Raw genomic sequence first — 17,007 nt, forward strand, 5'->3', positions numbered from 1 at the left:
TAGGTGTGTACACAATTATCTTCTTCTGCTGACATTACTTAAATTAATTTTGTCATAACCAGGAATAGAGTGAGTTCAGTTCAACTTTTATTTGTGTGAGGGAACCTTCTTGCTTTCGTGTGTACATATGCCACAGAGCAGAACCTTCTCAGCTTCCTTCCTCCTCACATTTTTCCTTTCTCTGGGGAAAAATCAGTTACCAGCAAGTTCCAAGATTGAATCTATTTAAACAGGTCCAGGTACCATAACTCATAGGAGTCTCTAAAGCCAAAACCCTTGAACATCCTGCACTCCAAACATTTCTGACAACCAAGTGTATTTGTCCCCACTTGCTTCTCTGGGCACTTTTTTCATTTGTAAATACACTTGTGACATTTCTAAGGTCAAAAACGCTTAAAAAATTGTTTTTCCCTCCACCCTCTCCACATCCTTTACACCTTCTCACAAAGTCAAGCTTTCATTGTGTCTACCACACCTTTTTGCCCACTGTCCTACCAAATAATTTTCTTAGATGTGGTTCTTTCTTCCAAGAAGCAACCTTTTCTTATTATTAATGTGGGTAACTCATGATTGAGTCTATTGTTTGTTTTTTGTTTTATTAAATGATCTTGTACTAGAATGGCAGTTCTAAATATTTCTAAAAATCCTCGGGAATATTAAAAGCTGCAGCTATTTACAGGCTTGAAAGATTGACAGCGTTTGGGTGACTGGTTATCTGGCAACTGTTTCTACTGATTCAAACTAATTTAAAACAACTGACATTCCACAAGACAACTAAGAATGGCATCAATTTACTATGTAAAATACAACGCACTAACATGAATACAGTTTATCAAGCCACATCACAATACTGCAAAGTCCACACTTTTGAAAAGCAAGCAAAGTACGAGGTATTTTGTGATCATGATCATATGTAGGGTGGTACATGGAAGGACATGCAGCAACATGTATTTTAAAGCATTTATTTTACAACATATAAGCAAACATGCAGAGAAGCAATGGTATTTTTCTGGTTTTTAACATTAAACCTCATCCCAAATTATACTAGACTTCTGTAACAAAGCGCTAAAAATTGAATCAACTTCTTGGAGTTCTCATCTACTTTGTTAGCAAGCAGAAAACACTGCTTGTTATCTTATAAACTTCCACGTCACTTCAGTAGCCACTCACTGAATAAAGGAAAACGATCAGAGTTTTGCATGAAATTTAGGCAGAAAAAAATCATGTGTTTTTTTTTAAATACTTCGTAAATGTAGCTATACAATATACAACAATTTTATAATGTCATTTTGCAGACAAAAGAAAGGTGAAGTCAAATTTGTTTCATAAAACAGAACAATCTGAACATAATTTTCAATCCAGGTGTTTCAGATTCTTGGCAGACAATGGGAATCCAAACCTTATCAGGAAATAAAAGGCTACTTTGCCAATGCTTTGCCCTGTTAGTTTTAAAAGAAGATAGGAGCAGGAAGACACTTTTTTACAATTTGCTATGAAGTGAGAAGGTGCTTATCCTTTTCTAAAAATAGCACACACACACAGAGAAAAAAAAAAGCTAGGAAAAAACTCTCATGCTTATTTTTTCAGGGAGTCATGGCCACAGATCAGATTTGACTCAGCAATATTAGACACGGTATAATTTCCAGCCCTCCTCTCATTCACATTTTCAGCCAACTGCTTCAAATAAAATCCAGAAGGAATACTTGTCTGCCCTCAGCACATCTCACAATGCTCCACAGCAGTGTGTGAGGATAAAATTGTTACATGCCTGTGGCCGGGGTAGAAGCCGGGGTTACTGATGGCTCCGTGCCCACCGCTCTTTTCTTTCCAACACCGGATAAATGGATTGTCACCCCACGTGAATCTCAAGCTGAATGGGATAAGGAAGGCTACTAAAGGCAGAGAGCCCTTCTGCAGGGATTTCAGCAGCTGGCTATAGAATGCCTGGCTGAGAATGCAATAGCAGCAAATTTTGTACGCCTGTTAACTAATTCAAATCTAGAGAGATTCACACAGAGTAGAACACCACACACCATCCTTCTGTTCAGGGCTATCTGCAGGTGCTTCAGCATTATTCTTACAGGCCTACCTGCACCTCTTTAAATATACCCCAGTAAGACTTGATACTTTGCCTTTAGCAAAGTAAAGGCTACAGTACAGACTAGTAAAAGCCCACATCTTAGCTTACATTCCAAGGCTAGAGAGACACAGACTATCACAAAACAGCGACCTATAAATTACTACTCGTAATCTCTCTGACACTAAAGAACACACCTCATTTTTGGACAAAGTCATTTTTCCTTCATGAGCTTGTGTCAATTTATGCCAAATATTCCATAAATTATATACACAATAGCCAGCTCAGCAACACTCAGACCAAGCATGACTAATTCTTCACAGACGCACTGAGGCAGCCACAAAATTTACTGGCAGTAAGATATTACAAGAAAGTCTATCCTTTTTTAAAAATCATTCCACAGATGACTTTTCATTTTGCAAGTATTTAAAAAAAAACACCCCAAACAACAACAACAACAACAACAAACAGTCTAAAGCAGAAGTCAAGCCATGCAGGTTCTCAGGAGAAGGGGTTCACACTTGTTTCAGTGAAATAACTCTAAACAAAGGCTTTGCACTGAAAATATAATGTAGCCTTAAGTATAGGTACACACAGAATGAAAATCCACATTCAGGAGTTAAAATCCTATTTCTGCTATTAAGTAAGGAGACATTAACACTAATCTAGTTAAAGATGTTTCTGACACATGAGAAGCAAAAGCAAACATTTCTGACACAGGAGAAGCACAAGCAAACATTTTCTAGACTCAAGTGAGAGCAGCTCAAACTTATTGGCTTTGAGGGGTTCTTTTCCCAAAAAAGTTTTCCCAAAACTGATCAAGTTTACCAAACTATAAGGTTGGTAAAAAAGGGATGTAATTTTATCTGTGTGATAAAACACATTCATAGTATTTCCATATACAACAAAGTTTCTATTTTCCTTACCCTAGAAATCACCAATACTTGTTCCAAAAGTAACATGCCTAAGTACCGATACTCAACACTAGATTTAACTTCAAATGATCTTTCAAAGGGAAATTAGGGAAAGTTATAAAATACTGCAAAGTCTTTCAAATTCCTACCATAATTTGAGAAGGACATTATCACTCTTAAACATAGTATTTTAGTAGGTTACTTAGGATCATGCCAGTGAAAAACTGGGGAGCAGTGATCTGAAGATAAGGAACTGGGTTCCTAAAAGAAGTGTTCTGTATGTTTTGAAGAAAAAGAACGTTTCAGCCCAGAAATCCCTTCTCTATGATACTGGAAACAACTGAAATTTGAACCCTCTACCTGTTTTAGATAAATGAATTTAACAATGTGACACAGGAGGAACTTTTAAAATAAACACATTTCCTGATTAAAAAAAAATCATGACAATTGATCAAAGCAATGTTTGAAGAAAGGGAGAATTTTTAACCTAAAAACAGTTAAGTAGTTTCAATTTGTTTTCAGGTCTATCACAAGAGATTTCTCAAGCATAAAAGTGGGGACATTTAACAATTTGATAATATACATTCTTCTCAAATATTGTATCTGATACATGCTCAGTATTTTTTTTGGCATTGCCAAGAGCACCTGCAAATGCCACTGAAGTTTAAAAGATGCCAGTCCACTCTTCAGATCGCTTTGAGTGCATTTGAGGTCTGGTATCAGGAAAAACTTCCATATTTTTTTGGTTTAGTACCATTCCAAGATACTTGACTTATTTGGGCACCTTCCTCTGCTTAGCTTGGCAAAGCTGTGTTTCAGATAATGGCCATTTAGACATACTTTGCCTACAAAATCTTTGTACTGAGTCAGTAGAAACCATCAGAATGGAAGACAAGCAAGAAACACCACTGCAAAGCCCTTTTTACTTTCTCTACTGCTCATCCTGTCACACTCCATTTCCCCATTTTACTGACACACAGGTAATAAATGGTGACGGGGGCCAATTTTTTAAGTCAAAATCAAAGATTAAGTCCTCTGTGTCATGAAGGAGATACTTGAATAAAGTGTCTGCCAAACACTAAATATTTGATATACGCCCTTTGTTTATAGTTCTCATTCCTACACATCACAGGGTGCAAAGTAAGGAAGGTCAATCAAGCTGGGCAAGCGACATCATGCTGTCAATAAATTTCACCCTTGCATAAGTATTTTTGTATCACCATGAGACTGCTGGACTATCAAAGCAAAGGCTAGAAGGCAATTTTAGTCATGATGCAGCATCAGGATTATTCAATCACACTGCAAACCCACAAGTAAATTGTTAGTGGACCATACACAGTAAGTTACAATACCTGAGGTTTAGTGCATTCCTGTGAGCCAAAATGAAATGAATGCCATATAGGAGGAAAGGAAAAGATGAACATTATCAGACATGCCATAGTACGTTCCACCACTATGAAGATAATGTTAAAATCATGTTAATGAGGGTCCACCATCCCATACAAGTTGGCTCTACTGCAGAAAGCCATGCTGCAACTGAGAGCACTGCATTTAATTTTTAATTCTTGAAAAGCGCACCATGCATCTGCATTTCATCTCTACCTTTCACTCTATGCTTTTATGATATAGAAAACTTTCTTCAGAAAATACTGTTTGAACCTTCTGAAGAAAAGCCGTCAGAGACTACTGCAAATAAGGCATAATCATTTATCAACAACCAAAATAATAATTCTACATGCTAACTCTATGGATTAAGGATAAAACAGTATATAAGAAAATTACACATGGTGAAGATTTTGAGGATACTATCAAAGCAGCTTCATTACCTTGAGTCTCATGTACATAACACCTAAACTAGAATACATGCACATGGCAGAGCAAACTTGAAAAAACTATATCATATTAATCTTTTTTCAATTTAACTTAATGCTTCCATCTTTTTTTATCAAAAATTAAAAAGCAGAAACAAAGACGACATCATGACAGATGCTGACCAAAGAATAGATGGGCAACAAGTCCACAAGAATATGCTATAATATGTCTTGAATTCTTATGTGTTTCCAAAAAAATCCTGGGTTTTTTCAGTCAATTTTTCAAGAAATTAAGACCAATAAAATGAGGTCACTGCACATAAAATAGGAAGGGCGAAAAGACAACACAGCCTGTAACATGTATGGTTAAAGCAATAGAAATAACACTGCTAGCAGAAGTGAATGAGGGAATAATGTCTACAAGATCACCAAATACTGTAAAAATAGGAGGAAATGGAACAGCATGAAGTCTTAACTACACTTTAAAACTCATTTGAACTTATTGACTCTATTTGCCTTGAAAATAATAATACAGTCAGTCATATGATTATACTACACTTTGACAAGCAACATTTGACTGCAATTATTGCAAAATTTTACAGTTTATTTGGCAATCTCTTCCATCTTAGAACGAAATCTCGCTTGCAATGGATTTCCCAGCACATACACAAAACCATTATGAACTTGCACAACAGAACAGCACAGAATGGACCTTTGCTTTAAGTACCAGTTAAGCTTACAAAAACTCATCAGGCACACCTAAAGTGAAATTTATACAACAGGCAAGGACCTACAAATGCAAATGGCACTATGTAACCTAAATATTGCCCCTCCTAGAGTCAGGTACACATCACACTACCACTGTTTGCTAAGCACAACACACACAGTCTAAATAATATGAACAAAAGTATTTATTTCTGTAATTCACAAAGTACAATACCACTTTTTTTTTAATGCAAAAACAGGCCAATATAATGTTTGTTCTTCAACCAAGTGAACTGGGCTCAATTCACCTTAAATTTAGAGCCAATTAAAACTGCACTGAAAATTAAACCATTAAAAGCTGTTGTATAAACAAAACCAAACTGTTGGCATAAAATGTAATTATTCAAGTCATGAGGAAAAGCCTGTATAATTAACAGATGTAATCAAACATCTACACACTTACAGACAAACATTGAATATACAGTGAACTGGCAAACAAGTCAAGGAATAAGGGTAAGGAAGGAAAAATTGAAAAAGCTAACAACTGCATTGTACCAAAGATGACATTTTAAAAACACTAAAGCTCTCATCCAGCAAATTTATAAGTATGTGGCTTACAGTGTACAAAATTCAGCCCATGGGGCTCAATGAGATTAAATATGCACAAAGTCATTTATGCCCATACCTTTATAGTTCTACCAGATTTAGGGCTTAAACAAAAAAAATGAGAGCCAAAGACAAACAGCTTTTCCAGTATTTTGCTCACAGCTGGAATCAATGCAAAACAAACGTATTAACCTAATAGAGCTTTTCTCAGTTTAAAAGCTATATAGAGTTTTTTGTAGAATAGGTTTTAATTACTAGTTTATTTTAATCTCAAAAGAAAGTCTGAAAACACACAGAGATTCCCTCCCTGACTCCCAAAAGCGATCAAGTAAAATGATTTCCTCCATGATGGGCCAACTATACAGCTCACTAAAATCCAAGTATAAAGGCAAATACCAGAAACAGTTAATTTAAATTTTACATTTAAGTTCTCGATTCCAAAAAGAAATTACAGATTTAACCCAATTTGATGTACTGCAATGCAGCACTGTCCTTTTCAGGCAACACCTGTTATCACATATGTGAATGAGTGCTTCACTAACTGACCTCTTAACACAGTAAACTGAACTAATTCTTCAGTAACTTTATAGCAAAAGGAAACAAGAACAGAATTTCCTTAACAATGTCACATAATGATTGGAACACTAAAAAATAATACATGACATTCACAGTCATAAGAAATGTACTTTCAACTCCAAACTTAAGATGCAAGCTGCACACACGTTCACGTACTGATGGAGCCACATTCACAGTCATTTTGAAGGGAAACCTCCCCACAGAAGCACACTTGAAAGCTACCAGCGAGTTTAGCCATTTTGACTGTGTTATTTCCAGTAGTTTCCCTGTTTCTGCTTTTTTGTGAACCATCAATACAGACAGCTTACCGTATGGTAGCCTCTAGGAAGAGGTGGCTTCCCCACAGGATAAGGGTCAACGGTATCAATAATTGTTTGTCGCTCCCCTTTCTGGTTGATTTTCCTAAACCTTCTTCGAGACTGCCTGTGAGATGCTTGACGCTGGAAATATTCCTCATTTTCTTCCATGTAATCAACCTACAACAGATGCAAGAGAGTGTGTCTTTCCCCACAAGAGAGAAAAGTGTTTATTCTGGTTTGAAACAGAAGAAATCGTATGTTCAAAGAACACCAGCCAGCTTTGAGTTTCCTGCATTTTTAGCACTAAGTGTGAAATCACTACTAAAAAAAAACCCAGAACAACATTAGTATGAAAAGGATCACTGAATATGATCCCTTTCCAAAAATGACAGAAGAAAAATTCTCCCTTCCTCATCCCTTTCTTACGCTTGCACAAATACAAACATTTCACCAATCAATACACTACAGAAAGAAAACTGGTACAAAAGAATACTTGTCTGTTTCCCTATTGACATCTATTCAGCATCTTCCCTAACCGATCTACGGCAAAAGCTTCACTCTTCAGGCAGGACTGGTTTTATCATTTCAAATATTTTGAAGGCATAAAAGAATTTCTAATAGACTGGATTTACACGTAAAAAATCACTTCAAAACAACAAAAGTGAGAATTAAAAAATACCTATTAGGTATATCTCAGTATAAAATGAGTCTTCTCAGTTTCATTGTCTAAAGTTTGAAGACTACTTTTCTACACAACAGTATGCTGCCATGAAAATATTTGAGCTAATAATTTTGGTTTTTCTCAGAAGAGAATGATACTTTTGCAGTAATTTGGTTGAAAATCAACATTTCTTCTGTGTTCACCCTACTAATAGAAATCTTACTCGAGTTATTTGAGACTAACAAGGAAATGAAGAAAAAAATCACAGCTTCCCGCACTGGTTATATAGGGGGATTCAGTTAATTCCCTTTATTCAACTCCATCCCTCAGAATGAGAGGTGAGGTACCTTGCAAGGTTCCTGCATATTTTTCAACAAGGAAATGTTAGATGAAATACTTCTATGTATTTGCAGCTTATCTGTGTCAGAAGTGTCACACATCAGTCAGCCCATGTGACTCAGTACTGCTTTCAGTGCACTGACTCCAAGGGATGAGCACAGTCACCAGGAGTGCAGGCAGTGTTTACCCCCTCAGCAGGGAGTGTATCTGTTTTACGTCTGACACCTTCACACTCACACCCTGCTACACCTCTAGTGTGCCCGAACAACTCTGGGGACAGGATTCTTTCTGTTCAAAGTACAATTATTCCTATGATAGCCTAAGTGAAGCGTTCAATTTCATCCTTCCAAAACTGTAGAAGTTACCTTTTTTTGGCAAACACGAGCCTCTGACCCTAACATTATCCATGAGTCCAAAAATTTCTTGTTGTTTAGTCATCTCCTTACTATCTTTATACCTTATAACTTAACAAGGAATGCATGTGAAATAGACAGACATTCACACAGCTACAAGCAGTGAAATTGTTGTATACCTCTAGAAAACAAAACTGGGACAACAAACTGTTTCCCAAATGGTCAGATTCAAGTTACACAAACTAGTAATAAACAAGTACAATCCTAAAGTAATACCACATTTCCCAGAGCTTCCACAAGTTTTACAGAAACCGTTACCTTTTAGGAAAAAAATGGTTAGTGTCACAGTCTATATTTAAGCTATCTATATGGATTAGATAATTGTCATGCCTGTATTACGAACTGATCTGTATCTCCGTGACAGAGAGAAAAAAAAAAAATAGCCCATTGAGTATGCATTTGTTCAGATGATGCACCCTGAGGTGACAACAAAAACTTTTAAGCCTGTGAACTTTCAGAGACAATGTTCTGTCACTGGGCTACAGTAGATGCTGCTAACAAAATACCCTCACCCTTCACCCAGGGAGGTTGGTTGTTTAAAAACATTCAAATTTATTCTTAAAAACCTGAGACGGTTGGGATTAAATTTAATTCAAACATTAATTACTTAAATCCACCTGAGATGAATACTTTAAACCATCTGCTTACCAATAATAATAAAAGCTGCTTAAAAAAACAAACCCCAGAAACTATTTTGCTAGCACAAAAAAACTTTAGTTTTACAAGAAACCTGAAAAAATAAATGTAACAACAATATAAATTATAGGTATGACATCTTATATTTATTAAAATAAACTATATTTATTTTAATAAATATATTTCAGGTGGAAACCAGAATATCCTAAGTCTCATTGGAAGTTGAAGTGTTACCAAAGCTGGTCCGTAAAATCTGAAAGCAACTGACTGAAAATATTCTTACCACAATCATTTCAGATGGCTCTAAAACAATGCATTCACATCCACGTCTGAAGCTGCCGGCAGAACGCTTGCCAAAACTGAAAACCAAAAATATTTCAGTTAGAAAACAAATCAGAGCTGTAACAGAATTCATAAGCATATTTACATCTTATCCAGATATTGTAGAGCAGAGAAAAAATATACATACCTATGCACAACACAAGTCTCATGCGTATGTCCTTCAACACTTAACTGAGACCCATGGACACTGAAAGCTGTCTCTTTTGTATTTACATAGTTCCCTAAGAGTATTTGCTATATAAGTCTATTAACACCAAAACAAGTGTCAATCAAGAGCTGTCTACTGAAGAGGCACAGTTGATTCTGAACAGCATTAGAGAGTTTGATCTAGTATCTTCTGGCATTACAGTATTAAGTTACCTAAGCTATCTGCATTTCTTTAACAAAAGCTAACTGGCATACCAAAGAAAGAATTAAAAGGCTGATCAACTTCAATTAGCTCTTTTCTACTTAAAAGAAATTAATAAAATAAGGAAGATGAGTGTATTCCCAAATTAAACAGATGAGGATAAAAGGTTGTTCTGCCCTTTCATGAGACATTGTCATCATAGTGCAATAATTAAACATGATATTATGTTCCCTGTAAGAAAAAATGAAAAGGTTTTTTTATTTTGGTTTCTGGAGTGCTCTGCCTGCATTAGATGAATCTGTGCACCTGCAGGGTCCACTGCAAAGAATCCTCAATGGGCACATACAACGGTGGAGAGCAGAGAACCAGTACATGATTCAGTGAAATCCAGGACCTTTACAGTTCGATCCTTAATCAGACACCATCACAGTGAAAGAAAGGCAGCCAGCTAAAGTTTGTTTCAGGGGTGTGTGAGATTCTTCCTCTGGGTAAGAATGCCAGCTCAATGCCAGAGCTTTCCCATCACAGACTGGAGGGCAGGACAGACACCAAAATGACTTCAGGACCCCTGTTCAAGTTTGCTGTAACCAATCCATCCTAAAATAGCTGAGAGCCAATATAACTATTTGGCCTTCCCCTTTCTTCCACTTGGCACTATGCAACAGACATGGGAAACCTTCCTGTCTGAAGCCTCCAGAGCAACACCTCGAAAAACAAACCTAACTCAACAAAACTGTAGCATCTGAATTTTAACCAATGCTGGCATGTGGTAACAAACTGAAGCTGTGGTCTTAGTGAAAGATAACTGTTTTGAGCTTTTTTTCCTTACTCGCAAACTGCAGTTCACACGTAATTTGGAACAGTCTATCTAGCCAGTTCATATCTGTGCTCCTGTCCTGCCTGGCGATTAGTAGAAATGAACAATTTAACTGCTACCCCAAAGGCTAATCTCTTGACAACAGCACATTTATAGGCTCAAAAAGAAGGCAGTCAGATATTGAAAAGAAATGCCAGCTGTGCTTATTCATCAAAATAATAATCGCATTTAATGGTACATGGGACTTCTACAATAGAAAAAATTTTCCAGAATACTAGGCCTCTTGAAAAGAAATATTCAATAAAGAAGTCCCTGGACAAAATGCTTATTTTCCTGGAGGTAAACACATGCTTCATCCTACAGTCCAGCCACAAAACACAGGGTTCTTTACAATACTATCTTGAATTTTATACAATTTCAACTACTCTTAAAGATAACAGAAAATGAAGCCATTACACAGGTTCCTTAAACTGTTATACAAGTGGCAAAGCTTATTTTCTCAGCCAATAGCCTGATTCACACCACAGCTTTTCCCTAGAAACAGAAAGGAGGAGTAAAGAAAGGAGAAAGTAAATCAAATCATTGTCTGAAAAACAAAAATGCAAAAAATGGTGATTAATAAGTCAATGTATTTGATATTCTAGTTGGAAGCACACAGCAATATTCTCTTCCCACTTAAAAAACACATAGTGCTGTATTTTTGCCAACTCATTTTTGTAGCCTCAGAGCAAGCACTCATTTCAACAGAAAGTGCATATACACTTTTCAACTCCACCTTTCTTCCTCCTCTACTGCTGTCTGTAAATATCAACTTTAAACTTCTGTCTGTTGCTAATCACTGCTGACATGCAAAAGTTTCAGACTTTAGCAAACACAGTAAAAACACAAACTGTTTTGGATGTGCTTTTCTACTCTTGAATAAATTGTTTAGATTTCACCTTTTAGCACCAGAGAACAGGTAGTCGGCATATTAAGATAGTAGGCATGAATTCAGTTACTATAAAGAAAATCCTTGATTTCTACCCCCAAGTAACGCACCGGTTCTCACAGCAAATAACTGCGCCATTCCTGGACTATTCAGACTCCTGTGACAGCATGAAATTTATCAGAGCAGACAGTGCATCACATGTACATATTATCTTTGACCAAAGATCACAAGGCACTTCAGGCTGCAAACAAACTCTCCAAACTTTGTGAAGTGCTTAAGAAAGAAGACAAGTAAATCAAGCCCCAAGAAAGTTAAATGATCTTTCAAGCATTGCAGTTCTCAGATGGCCACACCAGCTAAACCTCCTGACTTCCGATCTCTGGTGAAAATTCATCACCAGTGAGGAAATCACATAATCAGTGAAAATTAGGGATCTCTCTTGTTACTGTCCACTACATCTGGGCACTTCAGAATTGTCCATCTCTGACTGTGGTAGAACATCCATCACAGCAGTGCATACCATCTCTTGCAGAACCACACCCAAACACAGGTTTTTGTTTGACGTGCAGCTCTGAGAAACAACTGGCATCTTAGGGCATTGCCAGTCCTGCTGTTTCAATTCATAAGACTGACATCAAAGTCAGTAAGCTGTATCTGAATTAATTTATCAGAGTTTCTCACAAGAGCAAAATTAAAAGACAAACAAAAAAGTACTTTACTGTGACAACTCTTCTCCAAAATGCCTAGCTGCAGTAACTAGCCACTCAGTAGAGGAAGCCACCAAACAAACTCAATTTAATTGAAAACATGTTATTTAAAACATTAGCATGCAATAAGAAGGAGCAAATACCCAGCACATGATACAGTCTGTTTACTGAGCTGATAAAAAAGTCCAAAATGTAAAACCATTCATCAGATTCTTCATTATAAGAATGTGAGGCACTGGAACAGGTTGCCCAGAAAAGCTGTGGATGTCCCATCCCTGGAACTGTTCAACACCAGGTTGGATGGGGCTCTTGAGCAACCTGGTCCAGTGAAAGGTGTCCTTGCCTATGGCAGAGGATTTAGAATCCTCATCAGATAATCCTTTCAGGTCCTTTCCAATCCAAGCCATTCTGTAGTTCTCTGAAATACCAGGAGAAGTCCATACAAGGGACCACAAGCAGGCATCTAAGCTGGCTTGTGAGAAGTTAGGTATCACACAGAAACAGTACCAAGCAAATAAAGTTTCAGTGGAAGGGCTGACAGATTATCAGCTCTATTTCAGTAACTTTGACTAAACAATATTCTTTACAAAGTCTTGATGCCAGACTTTCCACAGAAAGTGAGTTTGACTACCCAGATTTCTCACAAAACAGGCGACATGAGTACTGGCTAGCTAAAGTACAATGAAGAGAGCCTTCATTAGGTTTCAATAGATCAGGGATTTGACAAGTTTACTTCTTCCCTTACTGTAGGGTGAGATAAGCCTGTGCATACAGAGAGCTTAAGCCTAAACTCCATTTCTGTTTTTAAAATACAGTAGACAATTTTACAAGACATACATTTCACATTTGGTTGGATCATACCATTCCTGATCATTTAAATAAAAATTGTCTCATTAAGCCTTATTAATTTCAACTCCTAAATATACCTTGTTTGCAACTACTAAGTCAATGTTACACCTGAAAGAATCACAGATTTGCAACTATTTTCTCTAAACTGGTGATGTGCATAAGAGAATTCCATCAAAGAAAGATAAGGTAGTTTAAAGGTATCTTTGCAATTGCAGCTGTCAATATGGGATGTGGAGGTTGTAACAGTAATTTAGATAGCCAGAAGGGCTGCCTGGTCAGGATATTGCTGCCTCGCCTAAATTCCCCAGAGAACCTTGTTTTGCAGCAGCTTTTCCAACACTTTTCTTCCCTTCTACCACATAAGCTCTGACTTGAAGTTCCCCAAGCATTAAGCTTCACAGATGCTCTCCTCACTACCTGTCCTAGAGATAATTTCACTTCTGGAGTTCTTTTCTATCATAGTACTTGTATTCCCATAGGGATACTGAATGTGTGATGTGAATATAAACCTACTTTAAATAAAAAAGAACAACAATAACACAACACCTCCCCCCCCCCCAAAAAAAAATTCCAAACATAAACAACAACTTACCATATACAAAACATTGTTATTTACAGGAATCCACTTTACAGTGGACAGCCAAGTATTTTTCCCAAGCAATTTCTTCCTAACTATACTATTCCTTTAAACAATTGAGAAAAGTCTAATTTCCTGCTTGACTATTCAAAAGCACTATTTCCAAATAAAGTCATTACTATTAAAGTTTTTTCACTGAATGTATTAAAAGCAGGTATTTTAACCCATGTAAGTAGTTTACAATTTCATTTGCATTTTAATGGGTTTTTAAATTGGATTTACACTGATCAGAGATGACAGTTCCCTTATCCATAAGTGTATCTTACTACATGCATTTCTCAGCTTACAACTTGTTATACTGAAAACATACATAGCTGGCTAAAGAACAGAGGTATCAGTTTTCAGGTTTCATGCTTGATAACAGAAGACAAGTTTTAAAAGAAAATTAAGTGTTTCCATTTTTCCCAAGTTTACACTCTCAGTTTTCATTTAAAAAACTCTTTGCTATTATGAAACTACAGTAGTTTAAATATGCCTAATGAACAACAACAGAATAATTTAGGACCACTGTCTGCATCTATTCCCCTTCAAATTTAATAGATTTACTAATAAAACAAGACAACAAAGCACTTCAATTAAATGAAGCTTCTAAAGCCACAAGCCACATATGAATTTTTATAAGCACTTACACGTAGATACAGCCAAAAACTTGCAGGTATTGAGGTGACTTGTGCTATTCTTTCTCTTATCATCATGACATTGGAGGACAAGGCAGTTTTCCCCAGACACGACGCATCCATTTCCCCAGTTCCCCAGACATCCTCGTACACGCACACACAGATGCTCTTTGCAAAGCTCGCTGGAGAGGCAGCAGCTACTGAAGAGGGAATGTTTCTCTATCAGCATTCAGCCCTGTCCCCTCACCCTGGGCCTCCACATTCCTGTTTTCATCAACCCAGCTCCCAAATGGAAAGTTATTTCTCAGCACTGGAATGTAAATGCATTCATCAAAAGTGATGCGGAATCTGAAGGAAACCTCACAACACCAAGAAAAAGGTTTTCAGCATTAAGCCCTTTTCTTTTTTCCTCTTAAAAATCTAAGATCGCTCACATAGAAAATTCGATTTCAGTAATGACAATTATTTTGCAAATAGGACAGACAAAAATTTGGGGTTTCCTCTACTATGTAATCTTAACTTTTATTTCTTTTGATATTCCCTACATTACATGAGCTTAAGGTTTTAGTAAAACTATTTCTAAGTCTTACAAAGAAAGCTCCACAAAGTGTGGTCATCTCTATGGTGCACATTTTTCAGCAGATAATATTGTTATAGTTTTACATATATGGAAATGCAATATTTTGAACAAAGTTGCTTGTTGAGAATAAAATCGATTTAATTGACCCTTCCTCTGAATCAAAAAGAATATTCTATTTAGACAAGTTGTAATGAAACGAAAAATACAAGTAGCAAATTTTCTTGTTTCTCAAGTTCTTAGAATCTTACGGGGTGTATGTACAGAAGAAAATAAGTGCCATACAGATTTTGCTTTTTTTTTGATAACAAAATTTACAATATAATTAAAGTAGAATGTTATGCATGAATATTGAAATATTTTATGCAAAACTAGAGAAATCAAGATATTCAAAAATTTTCTTTGTTCTGAAGTTTTTAAATGGGAAGTACAATTAGTTTAAGATCACTGATGGGCAATATTTGCCAATGCAGATCATCTAAATAAACATGGAGATTAAAGTAAACACTATCCTTCTCCTAGCTCCACTGCAACCAATCCTTATCTGTTCAAGACTGAATATTAATAAATCTGTAAGCACAAAGCTATGCACAGTTCAGTTTAGTTTCTCAAGCTTTTAACATATTCATGAGAAAAATGGATCTTAAATTACATAAACCCAATACTTCAAAGCACTTTTTGTGAGAAATAACATTGCTTCCATTGACACCTATATTTAGGAGACTCATAGAAAACTACCAAAATTAAATACAGAGGTATTGCATGAAGCATATTTAGAATTTAAGCCAAAGTGTCTTCATTTGCTCTTAGGTAGCCCTCACCCTGTAAATGCTATTATTACCATCAACATTTACATTCAAGTGCTATCCACTGCATTTCCAATCCTCCCTCTATCCTCCAGTTCTCAATATCAGCACAGAGAGGAATCCCCATCCCATTGGATGGGTCATGTGCTGCATGTCCCACCTGCACATGCCACTTCCTCACAGCAGTGCCATGACTGAGGAGGTCATGGCAGGCACCTGCTTTCAGTCACTGCATCATTATCTGATTATATAGAAATAAACATGAGCAGAATTGTCTGGTCTCCAAAAAATCCCCAAATCAAATCTCGATGTAATAATCAACATTCAGCTAGCAACAACATCAAAGTGTTAGTTAGATTTAGTTGTAAAGCCAACCAGTCACACTGAACTGCTTGATGAAATACAGAGCAGTAGTAAGTAGATGTCTAGATGGGAAACAAAATGGGCACAGATTTTCTATCTGCCATTTAGAGACATAATAAGGCATTCGGTCAAGTTTCTCCTCATGCATCTTTTCCATTAAGAACCACCATATTTCATTTTCATACGTCCAGATCAGAATGAAAAGCATCAGACCCTCTACATGATTATTGTAGCCAAGCTAGGTTTAGCTGGGTTTCACATCAGTGTGCTCTGAAACCCAGACCTCCACCCAACCCATCCTTGCCAAGGAAAAGAAGTTACAATTAAGAAGCTCCTATACATGCACAAGCCTTTCCCAGGGGGACACTTAAGTGCTCTGATGAAAACTAAATTTGGCGTGGCCATTTTCTGACCCCTCAGAAGAAAAGGCAGAGCCCTTCATGCATGCAGAGCCACTCGAACGTGAACAGTGCTCCACTGGGGATGATGCAAGCGGGGAAGGCGGCAGCGGGTCTCCCCACACTTGGAGATGCACTCTGGAAACTATGAAAGCAAGAGTTTGTCAGCTAAAATACAGAGCTTCATTATACAGAACATCAAATTATCTGATAATATAGGCTGACCTCTCTGATTCCCATGTGAAATAGTGCCTGTCTTTCAGGAAAAGCAAGTAAAGGTGCAAGGGAAGCCCAAGCTGCTTTTGACTTGTAATAACTATTCCTTTTTAATTAAACTGTACTGGTCATCAGCATATCAAAATATTGACTAGATACTTTTTTTTTTTTAATTTTAACTTATTTAATTCCTACAATTCTATTTATAGCTTTTTCTTTTTTGGTTTGGTTTTTTGGGGGTTTTTTGTGGTTTTTGTTGTTGTTGTAGCTTTTTCTTTTTTGGTTTCGTTTTTTGGGGGTTTTTTTGTGGTTTTTGTTGTTGTTGTTGTTGTTTTGGGGGTTTTTTTGGTTTGGTTTGGTTTGG

At 36.7% G+C, this 17,007-nt stretch overlaps 1 protein-coding gene across 7 annotated transcripts in view; it reads right to left on the minus strand.

Annotated features, from left to right (window-relative positions):
• Positions 1–17,007, minus strand: part of RAPGEF2 (Rap guanine nucleotide exchange factor 2) — a 194,276-nt gene that overhangs the window by 80,692 nt on the left and 96,577 nt on the right. For all 7 annotated transcript variants that reach the window (XM_063421782.1, XM_063421779.1, XM_063421778.1 and 4 more), the window contains exons 5-6: positions 9,321–9,396; positions 6,998–7,165 (exon numbers count right to left, since the gene is read on the minus strand). In XM_063421782.1, coding sequence (XP_063277852.1) covers positions 6,998–7,165; positions 9,321–9,396 — 244 coding nt within the window. The remainder of the gene's footprint in view (positions 1–6,997; positions 7,166–9,320; positions 9,397–17,007) is intronic.

This window comes from Prinia subflava, chromosome Z (genome assembly GCF_021018805.1).
Source record: "Prinia subflava isolate CZ2003 ecotype Zambia chromosome Z, Cam_Psub_1.2, whole genome shotgun sequence".
Taxonomy (NCBI): Eukaryota; Metazoa; Chordata; class Aves; order Passeriformes; family Cisticolidae; genus Prinia; species Prinia subflava.